At 41.2% G+C, this 26,099-nt stretch overlaps 2 protein-coding genes across 2 annotated transcripts; both read right to left on the bottom strand.

The window, feature by feature from the left end:
• Nucleotides 1-8,308: 8,308 nt before the first annotated feature.
• Nucleotides 8,309-19,144, bottom strand: cenpo (centromere protein O). The gene is made up of 6 exons (XM_061896319.1): nt 18,993-19,144; nt 18,756-18,907; nt 15,395-15,542; nt 15,049-15,320; nt 11,290-11,449; nt 8,309-8,447 (listed from the first exon to the last, which is right to left on the bottom strand). Exons 1-6 carry the CDS (start codon nt 19,006-19,008, stop codon nt 8,338-8,340), a joined length of 858 nt encoding a protein of 285 aa, XP_061752303.1. The 5' UTR covers nt 19,009-19,144; the 3' UTR covers nt 8,309-8,337.
• A 701-nt stretch (nt 19,145-19,845) lies between these two features.
• Nucleotides 19,846-26,099, bottom strand: LOC133548830 (ankyrin repeat domain-containing protein 66). Its single transcript, XM_061893764.1, has 4 exons — nt 25,756-26,099; nt 25,458-25,686; nt 25,290-25,383; nt 19,846-22,379 (listed from the first exon to the last, which is right to left on the bottom strand). The coding sequence occupies exons 1-3, from the start codon at nt 25,892-25,894 to the stop codon at nt 25,296-25,298; spliced, it is 456 nt and encodes a 151-aa protein (XP_061749748.1). The 5' UTR covers nt 25,895-26,099; the 3' UTR covers nt 19,846-22,379; nt 25,290-25,295.

Raw genomic sequence — 26,099 nt, 5'->3', positions numbered from 1 at the left:
CAAACCGGATGTGACCTTCGAATACGCAGGAAAAACAAAAAACATTTTTGTTTTTATGTTTATTTATACATTTCAACAATTACAAACAGTAAGTACAACAACAATATAAAACATTAGGAAAACTGTAAAAAACAGCACCAAGGGGTTGTAAATTCGAAATAACAAAAATAGAATACAAAATAATATATATATATAATAAACAAAGTACAAAGTCATAGGCTCATTCACATTCATTAAATAACTTACATTTGGAACACAGCATCATCGTTTTCACAGCTTTTTGTTTTGTTAGAGGTAGAGAGCCTTTTAATGTAAAGTTCAAAATCTTTTTTAAAGGCACAAAAGATAGGTCGGGTATTGAAACACTTACATTCATGAATATAAAACTTAGCCAATAGAATAATGAGGTTACAAAAGTAGAATTCCTCTTTAAATTTTTGTTCAAACAGATTTTCACCCATTAACATTTTAGAAATAGACGCAGCATTGGCTGCTGTGACGCGAGAAATTGGGGCGCCATCTTGAAGTGGTGATGAGGAGCCTAAACTGACAGTTGACAGGTAGAAAACAAAGATGGTGTTCAGCGTTTTCCTGCGCAAATAAGCGGACTGTTGAAAATAAGAATCGGGGATTACTTTTCACAAGTAAGATTCAACATTAACATAATATTGGTTGTATTTTGTGAAATGAATATTACCAAAGTTGAGAAGGAGCAAAGATCTTCATCCATCCATCCATTTGACCACTTATTCCCCTTTGGGGTCGCGATGGGCGCCGGTGTCTATCTCAGCTACAATCAGGCGAAAGGTGGTGTACACCCTGGACAAGTCGCCACCTCATCACAGGGCCAACACAGATAGACAACATTCACACACTAGGGAACATTTAGTGTTGCCAATCAACCTATCCCCAGGTGCACGTCTTTGGAGGTGGGAGGGGACTATCCCCAGGTGCACGTCTTTGGAGGTGGGAGGGGACTATCCCCAGGTGCATGTCTTTGGAGGTGGGAGGGGCCTATCCCCAGGTGCATGTCTTTGGAGGCAGGAGGGGCCTATCCCCAGGTGCATGTCTTTGGAGGTGGGAGGAAGCCGGAGTAGAACCCACGTAGTCACGGGGAGAACATGCAAACTCCACACAGAAAGATCCCGAGCCCGGGATTAAACTCTGACTACTCAGGACCTTCGTGATGTGAGGCAGACGCACTAATCTTCAATAGTACTGAAATTGTAGCTGCTAGCAAACAAGAGTATGACCATAATAGAATTGGACCATAATAGAATTGGATCATAATAGAATTGGACCATACTAGAATTGGTTTTGGGGGCATTTTAAAAATACTTTTGGTTTAGTAACAAATAGAAATAAAAGTTGAAATTATGCGTATCCATGAAACAAAAACGCAACCCGTTTGTGGAAGTATGGCAAATAGCTCCCTTATATCCCGGAAATTCAATCAATAAATTGACAAATGATCGACTCGGTCATAAACAGTTCTATTGGTGAAAAACCAAAACGACTGATTAGCATTTTATTTTGAAATGCAGGTCATAACGTCACTTCCGGGAGCATAAAAAAACATATTTATGGTAATTTTTCTTCGTTTGTTGATAATGTTGATTGTTATACTACAATCATTATTATATATATTAAAATAATCTATATTTTATATATATATATATATATATATATATATATATATATATATTTGGGATGCACCGAAATGAAAATTTGTGGCCGAAGCCGAATAAAATTTAAACGCTTGGCCGAAGGCCGAATACCGAATAATGAATGCAGTTTTTCACAATTTTTTTAATATTGCATAAATAGCCTAGAATAAATATTTTAGACATGTTTTTCAAATAAAGTAATTTTTTATTGAATATTGACATTTTTTTAATATTCCAGTAGTCTTTGCTTTTCAAAAAAAAGCACAGTTTTTCATTTATATTAGGCCTTCAAACAAAACATGCATTCCAAAAAAAAATAAAAGTGCCTTAAAGTGGATAAACACACAACAAATGAATTATTGTCCTTTTGGCAAAAGTCTGCTTAGCCACAGTAGATATGCTAATAATGTAAACAGAAGGCTCAAGTAAATCTCAATAAGTGTGTGCTTGTAACCTCATACACTTATACAGGTAGCCTACACAACAGACTAATAATGTAAACAGAGGCCCCACTAAATCTCAATAAGTGTGTGCTTGTAACCTCATACACTTATACAGGTACACAACATTGTAACCTCATACACTTATACAGGTACACAACATTGTAACCTCATACACTTATACAGGTAGCCTACACAACAGGCTAATAATGTAAACAGAGGCCCCACTAAATCTCAATAAGTGTGTGCATGTAACCTCATACACTTATACAGGTACACAACATATCCCAACGTCACTGCACGTTGGTTGATTGCGTCACCGCCTCAAAAAATTGCGTCACACGCCACTATTCGGCCTTGCTTTTAACTCATTCCACCGAAGGCCGAATGTGGCTTTTTTTGCCATATTCGGCCGAATATATTCGGTTACCGATTAATTGGTGCATCCCTAATATATATATATACACCGAATGAAGCTGAGATAGGCGCCAGCACCCCCCGCGACCCCAAAAGGGAATAAGCAGTAGAAAATGGATTGATAGAGAGAGAGAGAGAGAGTTCTTTTCATTTATTATGTAGACTCAAAGTTATTGTTTTGTGTCTTTTGGTTCTTTGGTGCTATTTTTATATTACAACATGTTATTTGATCATGTTGTTTATACATTCATCCATTTTTCTACCGCTGCATTCTGGCGGTAGGCGGGGGTACACCCTGGACAAGTCACCACCTCATCGTAGTTGATCATGTTGTACTGCATTGTAACCTTTTGTTTTGTGATTGTGTGATGGGTACTATTTTGCCTGGACTCCAGGAAGAATAGTCTCCACTGAGGTGTAGACTAATGGGGATCCTTAATAAACTACACTATCCATCCATCCCATCCATTTTCTACCGCTTATTCCCTTTGGGGTCGGTGGTGCCTATCTCAGCTACAATCGGGCGCAAGGCGGGGTACACCCTGGACAAGTTGCCACTTCATCGCAGGGCCAACATAGATAGACACTAAACTAAACTAAGGAATTAAACTATTTTAAGGTTTAGTTTTGATTTTCATGGTCAGTCTTTGTATGTCAAAATTAATTGACACTAATTTAGAAGCAAATATGTGTGGGGAAACAAACACTTTTTTATCTCTCAGGCATCAAACACATTTTTTAAAATATTGACATTAAACTTATGACAAAGGGATCAATATCTATGGGATATTTTCAAATGTGAAGTTTTTGGAACATGTATGGTTTTTGGGACAATATGATTTATTTAGGCATATCATATGGTCTAAAAATGCATTTTCTCACCGATAACGTGTGCGCAATTAGTGCACGAAGGAAAAAAATGGCAAAATCGTCATGGAAACGTTAAAATAGATTCCGAGTGTAGAGTTTTTAAACATCAGTGGACATACAGTATGACTTTTTTTTTGTTCAGTGTAAGAAGGCAATTTGTCTAAAATGAGACAGATTAGATGGGTTTCACGGTGGCAGAGGGGTTAGTGCGTCTGCCTCACAATACAAAAGGTCCTGCAGTCCTGGGTTCAAATCCCAGGCTCGGGATCTTTCTGTGTGGAGTTTGCATGTTCTCCCCGTGAATGTGTGGGTTCCCTCCGGGTACTCCGGCTTCCTCCCACCTCCAAAGACATGCACCTGGGGATAGGCCCCTCCCACCTCCAAAGACATGCACCTGGGGATAGGACCCTCCCACCTCCAAAGACATGCACCTGGGGATAGGCCCCTCCCACCTCCAAAGACATGCACCTGGGGATAGGTTGATTGGCAACACTAAATGTGAATGTGAGTGTGAATGTTGTCTATCTGTGTTGGCCCTGTGATGAGGTGGCGACTTGTCCAGGGTGTACCCCGCCTTACGCCCGGTTGTAGCTCTCCCGTCCAAAGGCAAAACCCAGTAACTAAATTTTGGTCAAAAGTGAGCTGATAATAATTTTAGAGTTCCGAGGTGATATGCTTTACATTAGTGTATACGATATTGTAATTTGTTCCGTAAGTAAGCTGTTACACGCATGGCAGGACCTAGCAACTACCACATAACCGCGTAGATACAACAGAAAAACCTAGTATCTCAAGGGACCAATCGGAGCTTTTTTGTGAGTCACCTTATTGTCTTTAATGAGACATTTGTAGGAATGGGGGCCGACTATGTGATATTATGGCACGAGGGGATATTTGGAAGATTGGCCCAGGACGTTGCAAGCACCTTCATTAAATGTATTCTTCTTGATTCTTCCCCTTGCATACTCTTTTGGGCAGATAACTGTGGAGGTCACAATAAAAACTGGACGCTGCCCAATGTGCAAACGCAGAATGGGGCCCACCCGAGATTGTGATCAAATATCTGGAGAAAGGGCACACGTTCATGAGAGCAGATTCAATCCATGGCTCAATCGGCAAGAAAATGAGAGCTGAAGAAAACATCGATACCTTTGATGACTTTGTAGATCTTTGTAAGACTGCATCAAGATAGATTGGTTTACCTTTGTTTTCTCAAAATCAGCTAGAAGTGAGTTACTAGGTTTTGCCTTTGGGCGGGAGAGCTGAGATAGGCGCCAGCACCCCCCGGGACCCCAAAAGGGAATAAGCGGTAGGAAATGGATGGATGGATGGATGGAGACAGATTATACTGTATATACACTGCTCGGCCCCCGGCAAACCTTTTTTTTAACCCAATTCAGCCCCTGGGTCAAAAAGTCTGGGGATATATTTTTTTTTATTCCACGATAAGGAAATATGGTTGTGGTGCAAATCCAAAAAATAGGAGTAACACACATAAAGGAGGGAAACATTGAAGACATTAAAGAAAGACCGCTGATGCAGCCAGAGGTGGCACTTCTACACTGGCATGGGACTTGAACTTCATGGAAAAGACTGAAAAAAGGTCGGGGGTCTGGTGGGGGGAACAAGGACTTCCTCTCCACTATTATCTGCTCCAAATGCAAAACTCAAAAAGAGGACAAACTATGTTTGTTCTGTTAGCTAACTTCCTTTATCTGAATAATCATTATTGATTTATAGCATGAAACTACAAAATATGATTGCAGTAATGTTTGTTTCAAAATGATTCAACTATTCAATGTCAAAATTCAAACCCTAAAAGCAGTGAAGTTGTCACCTTGTGTAAATGGTAAATAAAAAGAGAATACAACAAATCCTTTTCAACTTATATTCAATTGAATAGACTGCAAAGCCAAGATATTTCATCTTCACACTGAGAAACTGTTATTTTTTGCAAATTTTAGCTCATTTGTAATTTGATGCCTGCGCCATTTTAAAAAAAAAGCTGGCACAAGTGGCAAAAAAGAGAGAGTTGAGGAATGCTCAAAGACTTATTTGGAACATCCCACAGGTGTGCAGGCTAATTGGGAACAGGTGGGTGCCATGATTGGCTATAAAAGCAGCTTCCATGAAATGCTCACTCATTCACAAACAAGGACGGGGCGAGGGTCACCACTTTGTCAACAAATCCCCGAGCAAATTATTTAAGAACAACATTTCTCAAGCAGCTATTGCAAAGAATTTAGGGATTTCACCATCAGCGCTCCTTAATATCATCAAAAGGTTCAGAGAATCTGGAGAAATCACTGCACATAAGCCATGATATTACGCAGCTTAGATCCCTCAGGCGGTACTGCATCAAAAAGCGACATCAGTGTGTAAAGGCTATCACCATATGGGATCAGGAACACTTTAGAAAACCACTGTCAGTCGCTACATGTGTAAGTACAAGTTAAAACTCTACTATGCAAAGCAAAAAACATTTATCAACAACACCCAGAAATACCGCCGGCTTTGTTGGGCTTGAGCTCATCTAAGATGGACTGATGCAAAGTGGAAAAGTGTTTTGTGGTCTGACAAGTCCACATTTCAAATTGTCTTTGGAAACTGTGGACAACGTGTCCTCCGGAACAAAGAGGAAAATAACCACCCAGACTATTCTGGGGGGAAAAGTGTAAAAGGCAGCATGTGTGATGGTATGGGGGTGTATTAGTAACTTACACATGTGTGATGGTATGGGGGTGTATTAGTAACTTACACATGTGTGATGGTATGGGGGTGTATTAGTAACTGACACATGTGTGATGGTATGGGGGTGTATTAGTAACTGACACGTGTGATGGTATGGGGGTGTATTAGTAACTGACACATGTGTGATGGTATGGGGGTGTATTAGTAACTGACACATGTGTGATGGTATGGGGGTGTATTAGTAACTGACACATGTGTGATGGTATGGGGGTGTATTAGTAACTGACACGTGTGATGGTATGGGGGTGTATTAGTAACTGACACATGTGTGATGGTATGGGGGTGTATTAGTAACTGACACATGTGTGATGGTATGGGGGTGTATTAGTAACTGACACATGTGTGATGGTATGGGGGTGTATTAGTAACTGACACATGTGTGATGGTATGGGGGTGTATTAGTAACTGACACATGTGTGATGGTATGGGGGTGTATTAGTAACTGACACATGTGTGATGGTATGGGGGTGTATTAGTAACTGACACATGTGTGATGGTATGGGGGTGTATTAGTAACTGACACATGTGTGATGGTATGGGGGTGTATTAGTAACTGACACATGTGTGATGGTATGGGGGTGTATTAGTAACTGACACATGTGTGATGGTATGGGGGTGTATTAGTAACTGACACATGTGTGATGGTATGGGGGTGTATTAGTAACTGACACATGTGTGATGGTATGGGGGTGTATTAGTAACTGACACATGTGTGATGGTATGGGGGTGTATTAGTAACTGACACATGTGTGATGGTATGGGGGTGTATTAGTAACTGACACATGTGTGATGGTATGGGGGTGTATTAGTAACTGACACATGTGTGATGGTATGGGGGTGTATTAGTAACTGACACATGTGTGATGGTATGGGGGTGTATTAGTAACTGACACATGTGTGATGGTATGGGGGTGCATTAGTGCCCAAGGCATGGCTAACTTACACATCTGGGAAGGCACCATTAATGCTGAAAGGTACATACAGCTTTTGGAGCAACATATGTTGTTATCATGGATGCCCCTGCTTATTTCAGCAAGATGATGCCAAGCCTCATGTTACAACTGCGTGGCTTCGTAGTAAAAGAGTGCAGGTAATAGACTGGCCTGCCTGTAGTCCAGACATTGAAAATGTGTGAAGGCTAAAATATGAGGCAGGAGACTGTTGAACAACTTAAGCTGTACATCAAGCAAGAATGGGAAATAATTCCACTTCAAAAATGTGTCTCCTCAGTTCCCAAACCTGCACTGAGTGTTGTTCAAAGGAAAGGCCATGTAACACACTGGTAAAAATGCCTTTTTTGCAATGTGTTGCTGCCATTACATTCTAAGTTCATGATTATTTGCAAAAAAATGAAACAAATATCTTGTCTTGAATATAAGTTGAAAAGGATTTGCAAATCATTGTATTCTCTTTTTATTGACCATTAACGTGACAACTTCACTGCTTTTGTACGTGCACTGCAACCGCATTATTTATCTGATTGTGGGATAAATAAAGTAAATCCTAAGAAAGACACTCACTCATGACTTAAACATGAGTACAGGAACCTGAAACCTGAGCCCGAGAGTCGAAACAAAAGCTTCTTACGTTTCCCAGCGAGGCACCATAGCAGCAAACGCCGTCTTTGCACGCTTTTATTCCAAGGACCCATGGATCTAGGACCGCCGCGAGGGCCGAGGACGCCGAGACAGAAGGACGAGCGAGACCTCCAGCTGAAGCTGGACCTGCTGGAGCAAGAGTTCAGGTGCACGTGCAGGATGCTCCGCCAGCGGCGCCACCTGCTGGCGAGCAAACACAGACAGGTGGCGATGGTGAAGACTTGCCAGCCCAAAGCCACTGTCAACGTGGCCATGAAAGAAATAGTCCAGCGTGTCGGGACGTGCAGGGACGAAAGACGGCGGGACGAGGACCTGCAGCACCGCTCGGTGTCCGCCCCCCCGGCTCAGATCCAGAGGACCTTGTCCTTCCTGCAGATGAAAAGCATCGCCCAAATCGACGCCATCTCGGAGAGAGAAGCGGCCAGACGGCAAGGAGAAGCAAGAGAGCGGCGAGAAAGGCTGAAGACCTTGCGGAGGGAATCTTTGCACAAGAAGGTGATGGACTTCATCCAGCAGCTGGAACGCAAGAACCAGCTGGACGTCTTCATGGAGAAACTTCTCTAGCTTGAAAGAAGAATATTTTATTAGCCAGACTCAAACAATGTGACCCATGTCCTTCATGGCGGTCAACGCTCGGTGGAGCGGCGTCTCCATCAAGAGGCTGCAGTTGTTTTTCCACTCGGGACAATCTGGGAGATCTTCGCCTGGAAAACAACGTAAACAAAGTTTTTTAAGAGAAAACAACTGTTGTTTTTTCTAATTCTCTTTTAATCATACCATTTTTTGGGTATTTTCAATGTTTGGACTGTCATCTGCAATCTTCAGAAGGGACACCTGACGCCTATGTTGGGGGCGTGGCCAACCAGGCAGACCTGGTTGGCCACGCCTATAAGACCAGCTGCTAGGCAACAAGCCACAGTGGTCAGGTGTCCCTTCTGAAGATTGCAGTCCAAACATGTCAGGTAAAAATTCCATCTAATATACCAAAAAATATGGTGTGATTACAAGAAAATTGGAAAAATATATATGAATATTAGATGAGTTTATTTCAAAGGGGACAATGCAATTTCATAAAAAATGTCCGATAATGGCTTTTTTGGAGATAGCCGATATTCCGATATTGGCCAGCTCTTAATTATCAATCATCAATCAATGTTTATTTATATAGCCCTAAATCACAAGTGTCTCAAAGGGCTGCACAAATCACAACCACATCCTCAGTAGAGCCAACATAAGGGCAAGGAAAAACTCACACCCAATCCCGATATCAACCGATACTGATATATACAGTGGTGGAATGAACACATTATTATGCCTCATTTTGTTGTGATGCATGAAACCATGTAACAATGTTTTCCAAAAATAAATCAACTCATGTTATGTAAAAAAGTGCCAACATGGCACTGCCATATTTATTATTGAAGTCACAAGGTGCTTTTTATTTAATTTTTTTTTTTAAACATGCCTCAAAACAGCAGCTTGGAATTTGGGACATATTCTCCCTGAGAGAGCATGAGGAGGTTAAGGTGGGCGGGGCTGGTGGGTAGGGGGTAGCGGTGTTTATTGTAGCGTCCCGGAAGAGTTAGTGCTGCAAGGGGATTCTGGGTATTTGTTCTTTTGTGTTATGGTGCTGATGTTCTCCCGAAATGTGTTTGTCATTCTTGTTTGGTGTGGCCTCATGTGATTTATGTTGTATTGCTTCTCTTCACTGCATTGGCCTGTTGTGTGTCTAAAGATACTTTTATAGCCCCCTGCTAAATTATTCGGATAGCTCTGTTGGTTCTTCTTGCGGTGCTGCTATAGGAAAAAAGTGTTAGCGATTAATCACTTGTCCATTTGGGTATGGTTTAAATTTATTTCAAACATGCTGTACAGACGGGCAAAACATTTAATCTTATTCATCAAATTAGGATGGATTTATTTTAGGAGCAAAAAACCCCTTTTCGCAACATTTTTTTTATTTTTAGATCGCACCGCTTATTTTTGGCTGCATTTGCAAGTAAACTTGTCGCACTGCTCAGCACAAAGACTGCAGTGATGGCAAATATCACTTCATTATTTTCTCTTTTTGTTACATCTTCAAACTCGAAAGCTCACAACAAACTAAATATATTATGACTTAATAAATCTTATGACTCAAAAGCTCACAACAAAAATATCTCAAAGCTAAACTTGATAACATAACTTAATACATCTCACTCTATAGTTCACAACAAAATAAATCTCAAACTTAAATATAATTTAATTCTAAATAGCTCACAACAAAACAAACATCTCAAAACAAAATAGATCTAAAAACTTTAACTGAATTGCTCACAACAAAACCAATCTCCAAACTAAATAGATCCTATAGCTTAATAAATGTAATGAAATTGCTCACAACAAAATAAATGTCATAAAACTAAATAGATGTAGCATAACGACACCAATGATTTAGGGCTGTATAAATAGTCATTGATTGATTGAAAAATTAAACTTAATAGTTCACCAAAAAATAATCTCATAACTAAAGATCTCATTACCTAATGAATCCAACTAAATAGTTCACAACTAAATACATATCTCGAAGCTAAAATTGGTAACATAACTTAATAAATATCATTAAATAGTTCAAAACAAAACAAATCTCAAACCTAAATAGATCTTATCATTTAGTTCTAAATAGCTCATAACAAAACATCTCAAAACAAAATAGATCTAAAAACTAACTGAATTGCTCTCAACAAAACAAATCTCCAAATTAAATAGATCCTAAATCTAACAAAATAGCTCACAACAAAATAAATGTCATAAAACTAAATAGATTTTTCATAACCTGATAAATTAAACTTAATAGTTCACAAAAAATATCTCATAACTAAAGATATCTCATTACCTAATGAATCCAACTAAATACATATCTCAATGCTAAAATGGATAACATAACTTAATAAATCTCACTAAATAGTTCACAACAAAATAAATCTCAAACCTAAATAGATCTTATAATTTAATTCTAAATAGCTCATAACAAAACAAACATCTCAAAACAAAATAGATGTAAAAACTAACTGAAGCGCTCACAACAAAATAAATCTCCAAACTAAATAGATCCTACATCTAACGAAGTAGCTCACAACAAAATAAATGTCTTAAAACTGAATAGATGTATCATAACCCGATAAATGAAACTTAATAGTTCACAAAAAATATGTATCATAACATTATGAATCCATATAAATAGTTCACAACTAAATAAATATTTAAAACCTAAATAAATCTCGTAACTTAGTAAATGTAACCCAAGAGCACACAACAAAACTAATACCTCAAAACAAAGTATTTGCAAATGAAATAAACATCTCATACCTTAATGCTAATCTCCAAACTCAAAAGCTCACAACAAAATAAATATTTTAAAAGTAAATATATATCTCATAACCTAATAAATGGAACTAAATTGTGCAAAAAAAAATATCTCCTCGTTAAATAGATATTTATACCCAAGTAGCTCACAACCAAAGAAATCAATCTCTCATACAAAAGGAGAAGTGGGACAAAGGCCACCTTGAGAGTGGAAGCGCACGCTGGTGGGAAGACATCTTTGCTGGTCCAAGTAGTCCACGGTGCAGAGCACGGCGCTCTTCTTGGTGCTCAGGGTCAGCATCAGCACCAGGATGGAACACAGCAGGTTGCTCTCCATCACCTGGACGGACTTGTGGAGCTCCTGTGAGCGAGTGCAGAGGCACAACAACACTCTGGTGATTTCTTTGCATAGATCTGTTCTCCAGCAAGCATTTTCCCAGCATGCAACTGGATACATCACTTGGCCACAGGATGAAACCAAAAGCAATCTTGTTGAGTATCATGACCGCTCAGTGGCTGCAGCCTCAGGCAGATTACAACATTAGCTAAAATATTTCCCCAAATTAACCCATTATATGATAGATGTAAATTAAATAACGCAACACTAATACACGTTTTGGTTTTGTCCGAAGCTAAAGGGGTACTGCAAATCTATCTTTGAAGCACTCTCTGCGGTCTTAACAATTCAAATTAACCCAAACCCTTTAATTTCTGTATTTGGAATCATTCCTGAAGGGATGGAGCTACCTGTAGGGGGTGATTAAATAGTGGCCTTTACCACCCTCCTCGCACGCCGCCTGATATTGTTGAAGTGGAAGGAGGCTGTCCCACCCTCAGTCTCCCACTGGATAAGGGACGTGCTAGCAAACCTGAAGCTCCAGAAAATAAGATATTACAATCCTTTACACCAGTGGTCCACAACCATTTTGTAGCTGCGGACCGGTCAACGCTTGATAATTTGTCCCGCGGCCCGGCGGGGGGTAGGAATTATTATTTTTAGTTTTTTTGGGTTGGTGCACTAATTGTAAGTGTATCTTATTTTTTATGTTGATTTAATAAAAAATTAAATTTAATAAAAAATTGGGTACCAGTGCAGGAATAGCCCTGGACACGTATCTGAATATGACGGCCGATACTTCAGGCCTTGTCATGCTGCTTCTACAGTGTGTTTCAGCTTTCAACTACTTTCTCTCAAGTGCCTTGTATTGATTTTTATTTATTTATTTATTTTACTCAGGTTACGTACTCTTACTTTTGTTTTTGTTTTGAGTGACAGCAAGGGTAGGGGATGAAGTGGGTTGGAATGTTTTGTTGATGTGAAATCAATAGAAAGAACTATGAAAGAAAGATTACAACATTATATTAAAAGCAGAGGAGTTTTTTTTGTATTGCCTGAATTTTTTCTCCAAACAATGTAAATATATTTAAAGAAACAACATTGTAGTGTATTTCACAATCACAGGTAGATATAAACATCTGGAAGTTTGTTTTCTTTGTCTCTCGCGTTTTCTTCCTCAGGGAGTTGCTTTCTGTACCCCCGTGTTATTTGAGATGTCAAATAAATACTTAAGACCTTAGCTTTCTCTAGATAGTTCTTCGTTCAGTAGGAGAAATTGCAAAACAGTGTGGGGTCGCTTCCTCTAGTTAACAAAAATCCCCTAAATTGCGGTAAATAACCTACATTTCTAGGTATCTTAAGCATTATTATCATCATGTACCATTATCACTGGAGGACGAGACACTGGGATGGGCGGTACAGGGAATTTTGGTATCGCTCTGATACCAAGTAAACAAGCATCACTCGAACCGATACCAATACTTTGACATGAAATGTCATTTAGAAATTACAAATATGGTACCAGAGTAGGGTTGTCCTGATCCGATATTTGGATCGGATCGGCCGCCAATATTGGCCAAAAAATGCGTATCGGCAAGGCATGGGAAAATGTAGATCCAGATCCAGTTTTTAAAAAAAACTCCGGTCCATGTTTTCCAACACACCGATTTAAATAGTACATTCCACTCTTCTGCTGCTCCCTAAACTCCGTTCCGCATTTTCCAAAACACCTTCAAAACATCCACAGGTCTGCGTTCTAACCGTTCAGACGGTAAAAATGTCAGCTGTGTGGGATTATTTTATCCTACAAAACGAAAAAGATGAAGAGGTGGAGTGCAAAACATGCCACGATAAAGTCAAGCGTGGTGGTAAAGTTGTAAGACATTTTAATGACTCTTGCGAGTGAGAGGCTTTTTAGCACTCATCATAGATGACCACAGGAGCAGGCTGACACCTGAGCATCTTGAAGTGCTCGTTTTTGTTAGAAAGAATCTCCCCATTATGCTTGGATTTCAATTGTTGCCCCCCCCCCCCCCCGACGGGGGCAAACAATTGAAGGGTGTAGAGAGAGATATATATATATATATTTGTTTTTTTTGTTTACACTTGTTCAAGAACAAGTATTGATGATGAGTTAGACATTTTATCCCACTCAGGTTGTTTATGTGTTTTGCTTTTTTTAATAATGTTTACAGCATTATTTGCACTTATACTGTTAACTTTTTTACTGTTTAATGATGCCATTTTGTTCACGAGTGAGGGAAGAGTGGATCGTGAGATCGACAGGCGGATCGGTGCGGCGTCTTCAGTAATGCGGACGTTGTACCGATCCGTTGTGGTGAAGAAGGAGCTGAGCCGGAAGGCAAAGCTCTCAATTTACCGGTCGATCTACATTCCCATCCTCACCTATGGTCATGAGCTTTGGGTCATGACCGAAAGGATAAGATCACGGGTACAAGCGGCCGAAATGAGTTTCCTCCGCCATTGATAGAACATTGATAGCGATGGACTAGAAAAAATATTTTAAAAAAATAATACAATTAGAAAAAAAAAAAAGCGATTACAATTGCGTTGCATTGGGACGGATTCATATGTTTTTAGAGACATTTACCAGGATAATTCTGGGAAATCCCTTATCTTTCTATTGTGTTGCTAGTGTTTTAGTGAGTTTAACAGTACCTGATAGTCGGAAGTGTACGTCCACGGCCGGGTGTTGACGCGCAGTATCTCGGGGAAGTGGAGGGCAGCTTTATGGGCGGCACAAGCTCAGCTGATATCTGGTAAGAGGCGACTTTTTAACCACAATTTTCTCACCGAAACCTGCTGGTTGACAAGTGGTCGGGATCCATGTCTGCTGTGATCCATAGTAAAGTTTCAACTCCGTGAATTTTAAACAAGGAATCACCGTGTGTTTGTGTGGCTAAAGGCTAAAGCTTCCCAACTCCATTATTCTACTTCTACTTCTCCAATATTAATTGAACAATATGCAAAAGATTCAGCAAAACAGATGTCCAAAATACTGTGTAATTATGCTTTAAAGCAGACGACTTTTAGCTGTGTGTGTGTGCAGCGCTCATACTTCCTAACAGCCCGTGACGTCACGCATACACGTCATCATTACGCAACGTTTTCAAGAAAAAAGTCCCAGGAAATTTAAAATTGCAATTTAGTAAACTAAAGCGGTTGTATTGTCATGTGTTGCAATGTTAATATTTCATCATTGATATATAAACTATCAGACTGTGTGGTGGCTAGTAGTGGCTTTCAGTAGGCCTTTAAGACCTTAGCTTTCTCCAGACAGTTCTTCCTTCAGTAGGAGAAATTCCAAAACAGTGTGGGGTCGCTCCCCCACAATAATCACCTAAATTGCGGTAAACATACATTTCTTGGTATCTTAAGTATTATCATCATGTAGCATTATCACTGGAGGATGAGACCTAACATGTTACACACTGTGGTGGGCGATACTGGGAATTTTGGTATTATTCTGATACCAAGTAAACGAGCATCACCCAAACTGATACTGAATACGTTGACTTGAAATGTCATAATCATTGAATCCTTTTCTAAATTTAGAAATTGCAACTACGACACCAGAGTAACTACATAAAACGACACGTCACCTTCACAAGCTTCAGCTGCTGCTTGCGTCCGGCGAAGGCATTGAGACGCGTGCTGAGCGCGTCCAGGAAGCCCCTGGGGTCGGCCTGCGAGTCGCTGTGCTCGCCGAGCTGAATCAGGGGGATGAACGGGGGCAGGTTGTGGCGACTGATCCTCAGGGTGGGCCTGAGGTCCATCTCCAGCTTGAAGGAGTCCAGGTACGTGCCCTCGAAGGCCGTGGCCAGCGTCACGCACACGCCTTTGCCCTGGCGGGTGCTGACAACGTCGTAACCGCCTGGCGATGTCGTGAGGGTCAAGAAAGGCGCGTAAGAGGTGAAAAAAAAGCCGTCGGCATGAAATGAGACGCACCGATCACTTGATGGGCGTGCAGGAGCGCCGTCAGCTGCGTCTGTCTGGCCATCAGCTGCAGGAGTTGGGACTTCTCAGCATCCTCAGAGTCCACTTCGTCTTCATCTGCACGCACATCGTCAAGCCGCCTCCTGCGCTTCTCTACGTCCTGAGCAGCAGGACATAAACATGCTTCTGTCAGTACATGAATGAAGCTCTGAAGACAGTCAAATATATTGGACATAATAAATACTCACATACACACAATTATTCACACATACAAAAGCCAAAAGCAGTGAAGTTGTCACCTTGTGTAAAAGGTAAATAAAAAGAGAATACGACAAATCCTTTTCAACTTATATTCAACTAAATAGACTGCAAAGACAAGATATTTAACATTCGAACTGGTAAACTTTGATATTTTTTGCAAATCTTAGCTCATTTGGAATTGGATGCCTGCGAAATGTTTCAAAAAAGCCGGCACAAGTGGCAAAAAAGACTGAGAAAGTTGAGGAATGCTCATCAAAGATTTATTTGGAACATCCCACAGGTGTGCATGCTAATTGGGAACAGGTGGGTGCCATGATTGGCTATAAAATGAGCTCACGTGAAATGCTCAGGCATTCACGAACAAGGACGGGGCGAGGGTCACCACTTTGTCAACAAATGTCAGAGCAAATTGTTTAAGAACAAAATTTCTCAAGCAGCTATTGCTAGGAATTTAGGGATTTCACCATCTACGCTCATTAATGTCATCAAAAGGTTCAGAGAATCTGGAGAAATCACTGTACGTAAGCCATGATATTACGCACCTTATAACCCTCAGGCGGTACAGCATCAAAAAAGCGACATCAGTGTGTAAAAGATATCACCACATGAGCGCAGGAACACTTCAGAAGACCACTGTCAGTAACTACAGTTGGTCGCTACATCTGTAAGTGCAAGTTAAAACTCTACTATGCAAAGCCAAAGCCATTTATCAACAACACCCAGAAACGCTTCGCCGGGCCGGAGCTCATCTAAGATGGACTGATGCAAAGTGGAATCGTTTTCTGTGGTCTGACGAGTCCACATTTCAAATTGCTTTTTGGAAACTGTGAAACCAACCTGGTCAGGATGCCACCTAAACGCTTCTTTAGGGAGGTGTTTAGGGCACGTCCAACCGGTAGGAGGCCACAGGGAAGACCCAGGACACATTGGCAAGACTATGTCTCCCGGCTGGCCTGAGAACGCCTCGGGATCCCCCGGGAAAAGCTGGACGAAGTGGCTGGGGAGAGGGAAGTCTGGGCTTCCCTGCTTAAGCTGCTGCCCCCGCGACCCGAACTCGGGTAAGCGGAAGAAGATGGATGAAGGGATGGAAAGAAGGAAACTGTGGAGGTCGTGTCCTCTGGACCAAAGAGGAAAAAGAACATCCGGACTGTTCTCGGCGCAAAGTGTAAAAGCCAGCATGTGTGATGGTATGGGGTTGTATTAGTGATTGTTCTAGGCAGCATGTGTGATGGTATGGGAGTGTATTAGTGTCCAAGGCATGGGTAACTTACACATCTGTGAAGGCACCATTAATGCTGAAAGGTACATACAGCTTCTGGAGAAACATATGTTGTAATCCATCATGGACGCCCCTGCTTATTTCAGCAAGACAATGCCAAACCAGGTGTTACAACAGCGTGGCTTCGTAGTAAAAGAGTGCGGGTACTAGACTGGCCTGCCTGTAGTCCAGACATTGAAAATGTGTGGTGCAATATGAAGGCTAAAATATGAGGCAGGAGACTGTTGAACAACTTAAGCTGTACATCAAGCAAGAATGGGAAATAATTCCACTTCAAAAATGTGTCTCCTCAGTTCCCTAACATTTACTGAGTGTTGTTGGAAGGAAAGGCCATGTAACACACTGGTAAAAATGCCTTTTTTGCCATGTGTTGCTGCCAGTACATTCTAAGTTCATGATTATTTGAAATAATAATGGAATATGAAATATCTTGTCTCTGCAGTCTATTCATGTGAATATAAGTTGAAAATCATTGTATTCTCTTTTTATTTACCATTGACACAAGGTGACAACTTCACTGCTTCGGGGTGTTGTTGATGCCAACATATTCTCCATGATGAAGAATGAAGCATGAATGAAGCATGAATTGATTAACGTGGACCCTGACTTAAAGTCCTACTGAAAGCCACTACTAGCGACCACGCAGTCTGATAGTTTATATATCAATGATGAAATATTAACATTGCAACACATGACAATACGGCCGCTTTAGTTTACTATATTGCAATTTTAAATTTCCCCCGAAGTGTCCTGTTGAAAACGTCGCAGAATGATGAAGCTTATGTTGACGCGTGCGCGTGACGTTATTGGTTGTAGCGGACATTTTATCCCAGCACCACTCACGGCTAAAAGTCGTCTGATTTAATCGCATAATTACACAGTATTCTGGACATCTGTGTTGCTGAATCTTTTGCAATTTGTTCAATTAATAATGGAGACTACAAAGAAGAATGCTGTTGGTGGAAAGCGGTGGATTGCAGCCGGCTGTAGCAACACAAACATAGCGGATGTTTCTTTTTTTGTTGTGAAGCTTTAATATGGAACAGAGCGGTCAAGCGAACATGTTTCTCTACCACATGTCAACTGGCAGGTTTCGGTGAGAAAAATTGTGGTAATAAGTCGGCTCTTACCGGAGACATGAGCGGAGCTTGTGTCGTTCTTCCTGCAGCAGCTGTCAAAGAGGCAACTGCGACTTTCTTGGCTTCCCTCAGAGACACTGGCAGTCACCACATCCCTCGGACGTATCGGTATGACTTTATAATCTCACTAAAACACTAGTAACACAATTAGCAGATAAGGGATTTTCCAGAATTATCCTAGTAAATGTTTGTAATATCTGAATCGCTCCCACTACCATCACCTTTTTTTTCTTCTAGTCCTTCACTCTCACTTTCCTCATCCACGAATCTTTCATCCTCGCCCCAATTAATGGGGAAATCGTCGCTTTCTCGGTCCGAATCGCTCTAGTTTCTGGTGGCCATGATAGTAAACAATGTTCAGATGTGAGGAGCTCCACAACCCGTGACGTCATGCGCACACATCGTCTGGTACTTCCGGTACAGGCAAGGCTTTTTTATTAGCCACCAAAAGTTGCGAACTTTATCGTGGATGTTCTCTACTAAATCCTTTCAGCAAAAATATGGCAATATCGCCAAATGATCAAGTATGACACAGAATGGACCTGCTATCCCTGGTTGAATAACTTCAGTAGGCCTTTAAACAAGTTGAAAAACTTATTGGGGTGTTACCATTTAGTGGTCAATTGTAGGGAATATGTACTGTACTGTGCAATCTACTAATAAGTGTCAATCAATCAATGAATGCATGACCCACCTTGAATGTCCGGAGGTCGGCCCTCAGCAGGTCTCTCCGGGCGGTCAGCGCCTCCACGCGGGCCCGAAGCTCCTTCACTCGACTCCGCTGCGTGGGTTGAGCATTCCTGCTCCTGGCCCGCACCTCCAGCGTGCACAGGTGACTTAATACACCTGTGAAAGTAAGGCAAAGACTCTATGACGTCACGCCTTAGCGAACAACAAGCTAACGGCTAAGCTAGCTCTACGGTGCTGTCACCTTTTGGTGCTTCCATCCTTGGTGAAGTTGAAAATGTCAATTTTGTTGGACGAACTCCCTTTGGAGGCACCTTATTGACACTCGGCGGACAAAGGTTTGATTTTGGCGGCTGTTTGTCGTCAACGCCTCCCGGAAATAACGACAGTAAACACGCTACTTCCGCTTTGACCGTTTTTTTTTTTTTTTAACATATATCAAAACCGACATCAACCCCAGCTCTTTATGCTTTATCGATTCTCAAAATGAAAAACATTGATACTTTTGATGTGTGAGTAATTTTGAGGTATAAATAATAAATAATAATATATAATGTTTACCCCGCCTTCCGCCCGATTGTAGCTGATAGGCACCAGCGCCCCCCCGCGACCCCAAAGGGAATAAGTGGTAATAAATGGATGGGTGGATGCCATCCATCCAATAATATATTTATATAATTATATATTTGTATAAAATAAATTATATAATTTCTTACAAATTATATATAATTTATATAAAGGTAATATACTTATATAATTATGTCTTGATTGGATTATCCAGAGAATAGTGCTGGATACCATGGTAGAGCACAATATGTAGGTGTGGGAAAAATCACAAAACTACTTCATCTCTACAGAACTGTTTCATGAGGGGTTCCCTCAATCATCAGGAGATTGAAGATTTTTCCAGATTGATGGGGGTGGAAACAAAAAAATATATTTTGACATTTAGGGAAGACAACAGATATATGATGTATGTATGTATATATAATGTGAAGTGAATTATGCGCCCCCCCAACCCCGTAAGGGACAAGCGGTAGAAAATGGATGGATGGATAGCGCTTTTCTCTAGTGACTCAAAGCGCTTCTACATAGTGAATCCCAATATCTAAGTTCCATTTAAAGCAGTGTGGGTGTCACTGGGTGCAGGTGGGTAAAGTGTCTTGCCCAAGGACACAACGGCAGGATGGGAATTGAACCTGGAAACCTCAAGTCGCTGGCACGGCCAATCTACCAAGTGATCCATACCGCCCTGATGTAATGGATAGGAATGTCTGATGCTGGATGTCAATAAAAATAAAATGAAAAAATAATAATTTTACATAGTTTTTCTTTAATTTTGTGAAGAATTGGGTGTGTAAAATATCTTGTCCTTATTTTCCAAGATCAACTTTTGTAAACTTCTTCAGGACATATTGTCTCTGAACTCTTTCAGTAAAACTGCCCTCATATATTTGGTAGAACATCTTCAATATGAAGGTTTCTCAAGACAAGGGGTGATTATACAAAGTACAGGAGCCTATCTAGTTGATACTACTAAGATTACATCGATATTTTTTATTGTCACAAAATCCTTTTTTTTTTTATTCATATTATATTCACACCATAAATACGTTAGTGAATACAAAGAGAGCTTGATTACAGGAAGTTATCACACACATTATGTATATTTGCACACAGTATTGGTATCGGCAATACCAGCCTGAATTGTATTTGGTAACTGTTCCACTCTTTTAGTAAGGATTGTTGTTCTCCATTATTTGCTCTTTCTCTCCCCTGAATTAAAATATGATTGGGAACTTGATAATAATCATTTATTTATTTAGTCATACAAACACTGTAGGAGTTCCTGGCACCAACATTCTCATAGGGTTGTCTCGATACCAATATTTTGGTACCGGTACCAACAAGTATTTCAATACTTTTCTAAATAAAGGGAACCACAAAAATTTGAATTATTGGCTTTATTTTAACACAAAAAATCTTAGGGTACATTAAACGGATGTTTAGTATTGCAATTTAGTCCTTCAATAAAATGTTGAACATACTAGACAACTTGTCTTTTAGTAGTAAGTAAACAAACAAAGACTCCTAATTAGTCTGCTGAGGTATGCAGCATTTATCATTCTTTTATTTTGTCAAAATTATGAGGGACAAACTGTATAAATGGAAATATTAAGCTACTTGTTCATTTACTGTTAATATCTGCTTAGTTTCTGTTTTAACATTTCTGTTAAAATGTAATAATCACCTATTCTTCTCTTCTTTGATACTTTACATTAGTTTTGGATGATACCACACATTTGGGTATCGATCCGATACCAAGTAGTTACAGGATCATACAATAAAATATAACTCAAAATAAACCAATAATAATATTGTTCAGAAATACTGATGTAAAGGGTAGGTGTCGCACTGTTTTCTGTTTCAACATGTTCTATCTACACTTCTGTTCAAATGTAATAATCACTTATTCTTAATTTCTTTGATACTTTACATTAGTTTTGGATGATACCACACATTTGGGTATCGATCCGATACCAAGTAGTTACAGGATCATACAATAAAATATAACACCAAATAAACCAATAATAATCCATCCCATCCATTTTCTACCGCTTATTCCCTTTTAGGGGTCACGGGGGGCGCTGGCGCCTATCTCAGCTGCAATCGGGCGGAAGGCGGGGTACACCCTGGACAAGTCGCCACCTCATCGCAGGGCCAACACAGATAGACAGACAACATTCACACTCACATTCACACACTAGGGACCATTTAGTGTTGCCAATCAACCTATCCCCAGGTGCATGTCTTTGGAGGTGGGAGGAAGCCGGAGTACCCGGAGGGAACCCACGCATTCACGGGGAGAACATGCAAACTCCACACAGAAAGATCCTGAGCCTGGATTTGAACCCAGGACTGCAGGAACTTCGTATTGTGAGGCAGACGTACTAACCCCTCTGCCACCATGAAGCCTACCAATAATAATATTGCTCAGAAATACTGATGTAAAGGGTAGGTGTCGCGCTGTTTTCTGTTTCAACATGTTCTATCTACACTTCTGTTAAAATGTAATAATCACTTATTCTTCTCTTCTTTGATACTTAACATTAGTTTTGGATGATACCACACATTTGGGTATCGATCCGATACCAAGTAGTTACAGGATCATACATTGGGTCATATTCAAAGTCCCCATGTGTCCAAGGACTTATTTACTGACTTTATAAACATAATATACATTTTAAAGGAGACGATAAAAAATATCGATGTAATCATAGTAGTATGGACTAGATACGCTCCTGTACTTGGTATCATTACAGTGGATGTCAGGTGTAGATCCACCCATGGTGTTTGTTTACATTGTGACGGCAGTGAGCTATTGTATCCTCCTACGCTGTGTAGTGAAGCATGTTTAGATATTCCTCGTCCTCCAGTGATAATGATACTTGTAAGAAACTTTATTAGTCACTGCCGACTGTGGATGGACGCTAGCCGCTAACACCAAAATGCGTCCATTCTCCCTCTTCTGTCTACACACTGTGTCTGCTTGTAAGTACTCTGTGTGTGTGCGCTGCCCAACATGCTCCTCTGCTTGTAAAACCAGCAATGTCACGACGTGCCGTCTTGCCTGTAAAAAAAATTAAAAATAAAATAAAAGAAAAGCTTACAGGTCCTTTTCAAACAGAGAATAGTTCCATTTTTGACTCATTAGTCCCGTGATTCTGAATACAATCACCTGATGAGATAGACGAATAAAAGGAGTTGAGACATTTCCAGGTCAATATATTCGATTTCTAAGATTCAAAGAACACTGATCAGTCTGTGGATACTCAAAAAAAAAGAGAAAAAGGTGCAAAGGAGTCACTGGAATGTGCTTTTTTTTTTTTTACTGACATTGAAAAAAAATCTGCTGCTCACGCCCAGAAGAACCAGATGGAATTAAGATTTTTTTTCTGACAAATCACAGTAAAATCCAGCACTAGTCCCAGATTTTGTGTTCCAAGAATATTTGGACAAGCTTTCGTCTGAAATGTTAAGACAAACTTTTGTCACGTTTGGACAAAAAGTCAACAATCACGGCATTCAGCATTAAAAATGTGTGATTTGAATATTTCATCGGAATGGAAGGACACTTGTTGTATTTCAAAGTTGAAATAAAATGTGAGATAAAACAGTCGTGGTCAAAAGTGTACATATACTTGTAAAGAACATAATGTCATGGCTGACTTAAACGTGTGGACAATGCAGAAGAAACAAGTCCATGTCAGAAAAGCAACACATTTAGCTGAACTGCACCAATTTTGTCAAGGGGAGTGGTCAAGAATTCAACCGGAAGCTTGACAGAAGCTGGTGGATGGCTACCAAAAGCGCCTTATCAGGGTTCCTCGCAGCGCTTTGTTGTTAAGGCGGCCGCCATAACAACAAAGGGGCGCCGCCTAAGCTAAAGTCTTAACAAGCCTATCCGCTTAGTTCTGCCTGTGTAGCACCCAGGATTGTCCCACCCACAGAACCATCTGACTGGTTACACGCAGAGCGGTAACAGCCAATCAGCAGTGCGCATTCAGAGCACATGGAGTCAGTGCTCCTGCGTCGTGATGAGCAGATAGGTGTTTAGCAGCTGAGTATAAGGCAGCGGACTCTCCCCAAATTATAATAAACACCTGCCAGTCAACTACTAGTAACATCACTATGAGCCAGTTGACCTTCAAGAAACATAAGCCGCAGCTCAGCTCGCTCGCAGTCCTTGAGGCGAAGGCTAATTAGCTTTTAGCGTAATGTTAGCTAATTTTTGCGTGGGTGTGTGAGCGTTCGTGTGTGCGTTACGAACAGCAAAGCTCTGTCTGTTATTTCACTTCACCTTTTTCTGTGTTGAAGAGGCAAAAAAGGACGGTATGTTAAATGAAGAGTTTCTGTCTCTGGTAGTTGATATAATAATGTAAGTGCATCATACAGCCTATATGAACTCCATGATGTTCGGGGATGAATAGTCTCTCCTATTGCTATTGTACTATTTGTTGAGCTATAGTTACATTTATCATTAGTAATGTAGCAGCCTAGTTTTGAATGGCAGGGTCCCTGCTATCACATGTTGATAAAAATATAACATTTACATAATAAAAAACAACTACAGGCTTCCGAAATGCTGCAATAAATTACGCATGATGAGTTGAACATATGTCAGCATGTGGCATAATAATGACATACTTAGTATCTCAGGAAACTAGAACTATGTTGTTTTTACTTTATGGAAAAAATGTTGAGATATATATTGTATATCGCCATTCAGCAAGTGGAGCGGAAAACACAACCAAATATTTTAGACTTCTTCACCCGACAAAGCCGGCCTACTTGACTAAACTAGACTCCGGCTTATTAGTGATTCCTGGAGTCCAAAAAAAGTCTGCGGGCTATAGAGCGTTTTCCGTTCGGGCTCCAGTACTCTGGAATGCCCTCCCGGTAACAGTTGGAGATGCTACCTCAGTAGAAGCATTTAAGTCTCACCTTAAAACTCATCTGTATACTCTAGCCTTTAAATAGACCTCCTTTTTAGACCAGTTGATCTGCCGCTTCTTTTCTTTTTTCTCCTATGTCCCTCCCTCCCTTGTGGAGGGGGTCCGGTCCGATGACAATGGATGAAGTATTGGCTGTCCAGAGTCGAGACCCATGATGGACCGCTCGTTGGGACCCAGGATGGACCGCTCGCCTGTGTATGGGTTGGGGACATCTCTACGCTGCTGATCCGCCTCCGCTTGAGATGGTTTCCTGTGAACGGGACTCTCGCTGCTGTCTTGGATCTGCTTGAACTGAACTCTCGCGGCTGTGTTGGAGCCACTATGGATTGAACTTTCACAGTATCATGTTAGACCCGCTCCACATCCATTGCTTTCGGTCCCCTAGAGGGGGGGGGGGGGGGGGGGGGTTGCCCACATCTGAGGTCCTATCCAAGGTTTCTCATAGTTAGCATTGTCACTGGCGTCCCACTGGACGTGAATTCTCCCTGCCCACTGGGAGTGAGTTTTCCTTGCGCTTTTGTGGGTTCTTCCGAGGATGTTGTAGTCGTAATGATTTGTGCAGTCCTTTGAGACATTTGGGGCTATATAAATAAACATTGATTGATTGATTGATACTTCACCACAGTCTGCAGGCTATTGGCCCCGGATGGCGACAGGCCGAGTTACACCGATCCTTACACCCACCCACCTCCTGCCCGGCAGAGAGACACCACCTTAACTAACATTTTCTGGGGGAAACACGGCTTATGGCAGGTAAACTTGCCAAGGCACATGGAAGCAAATATTAACATTGCTGTACGTATACTTTTGATTGCTCACATTTTCAGTAGAGCCATAATAAATTCATAAAAGAAGCAAACTTCATGAATGTTTTTTGTGAACAACAAGTATGTGCTCCAATCACTACATCACAAAAAAGTAAGAGTTATAGAAATGATTGGAAACTCAAGACAGCCATGACATGATGTTCTTTACAAGTGTACGTACACTTTTGACCGCCACTGACACAGGTGTAATTAACTCACAGATCTTCATCCTTCCCACTCCTCGTCAGTGTCGTCCACCGACATTCCCCTGGCTGCTGCAGATTTGCGGTAGGCGTGACCCTCCGCCTCGGCCCTGCAACGGTCCAAAAACACTTGATTCCACAGCAGTGTGAGTGACAGCTGAGTGTGGACGTCCACAAGTCATACTTCTGAAGGAAGAGAACACACTCCTTGTGTCCGTATATTTCCGCAAAGCGCCGCGGCCTGTCCCCGCTGGCGTCCTCCTTGTGCAGGGGCGCCTGGACGGAGTGCAGCAGCCTCAGCACCGCCAGCGACCCGGCCTCCGCAGCAAAGTGGGCCGGAGTCCACCCGAGCTCCGTCCTCAGGCAGGGACGAGCGCCGTGGTCGATGAGGAGCCTGGCAGTTTCCACGTCTCCTGCAGGAGGGGGGAGGATTATGCCGCGTGTCACACCTTTAAAAAGGTGGTAATCCCGTGCTGTCCTACCATTGGCTGCGGCCCAGTGCAGAGGAGTCTTGTTGCCCCAGTCTATGTCCTTCTGGTTGGGGTTGCATTTCTGCTCTCTCAGAAGCTCCTCGACGTGCTCAAAGTCCGCTGCGGCCGCTGCCTGGTGCAGCTCCGACATGTCTGCTCCGGTTGCCTAGGTGACTGACTTCAACATGGAGGACAAACACTAATGCCGGTAATGTCGCCCCCTGCTGGAAGACTTCAAACTACCTTAAGAGCCGAAAGTGGAAGGCGGTGTTGAAGTCAAGAGACTTGAAATTAGGACTTAGAGCAGGAGTGCTCACACTTTTTCAGCAGGCGAGCTACTTTTTAAATGACCAAGT

The sequence above is a fragment of the Nerophis ophidion genome, linkage group LG03, assembly GCF_033978795.1.
Source record: "Nerophis ophidion isolate RoL-2023_Sa linkage group LG03, RoL_Noph_v1.0, whole genome shotgun sequence".
Lineage (NCBI taxonomy): Eukaryota > Metazoa > Chordata > Actinopteri > Syngnathiformes > Syngnathidae > Nerophis > Nerophis ophidion.
Note: the sequence above shows the minus strand (reverse complement) of the source record. Positions and strands in the feature narration are given on the sequence as shown.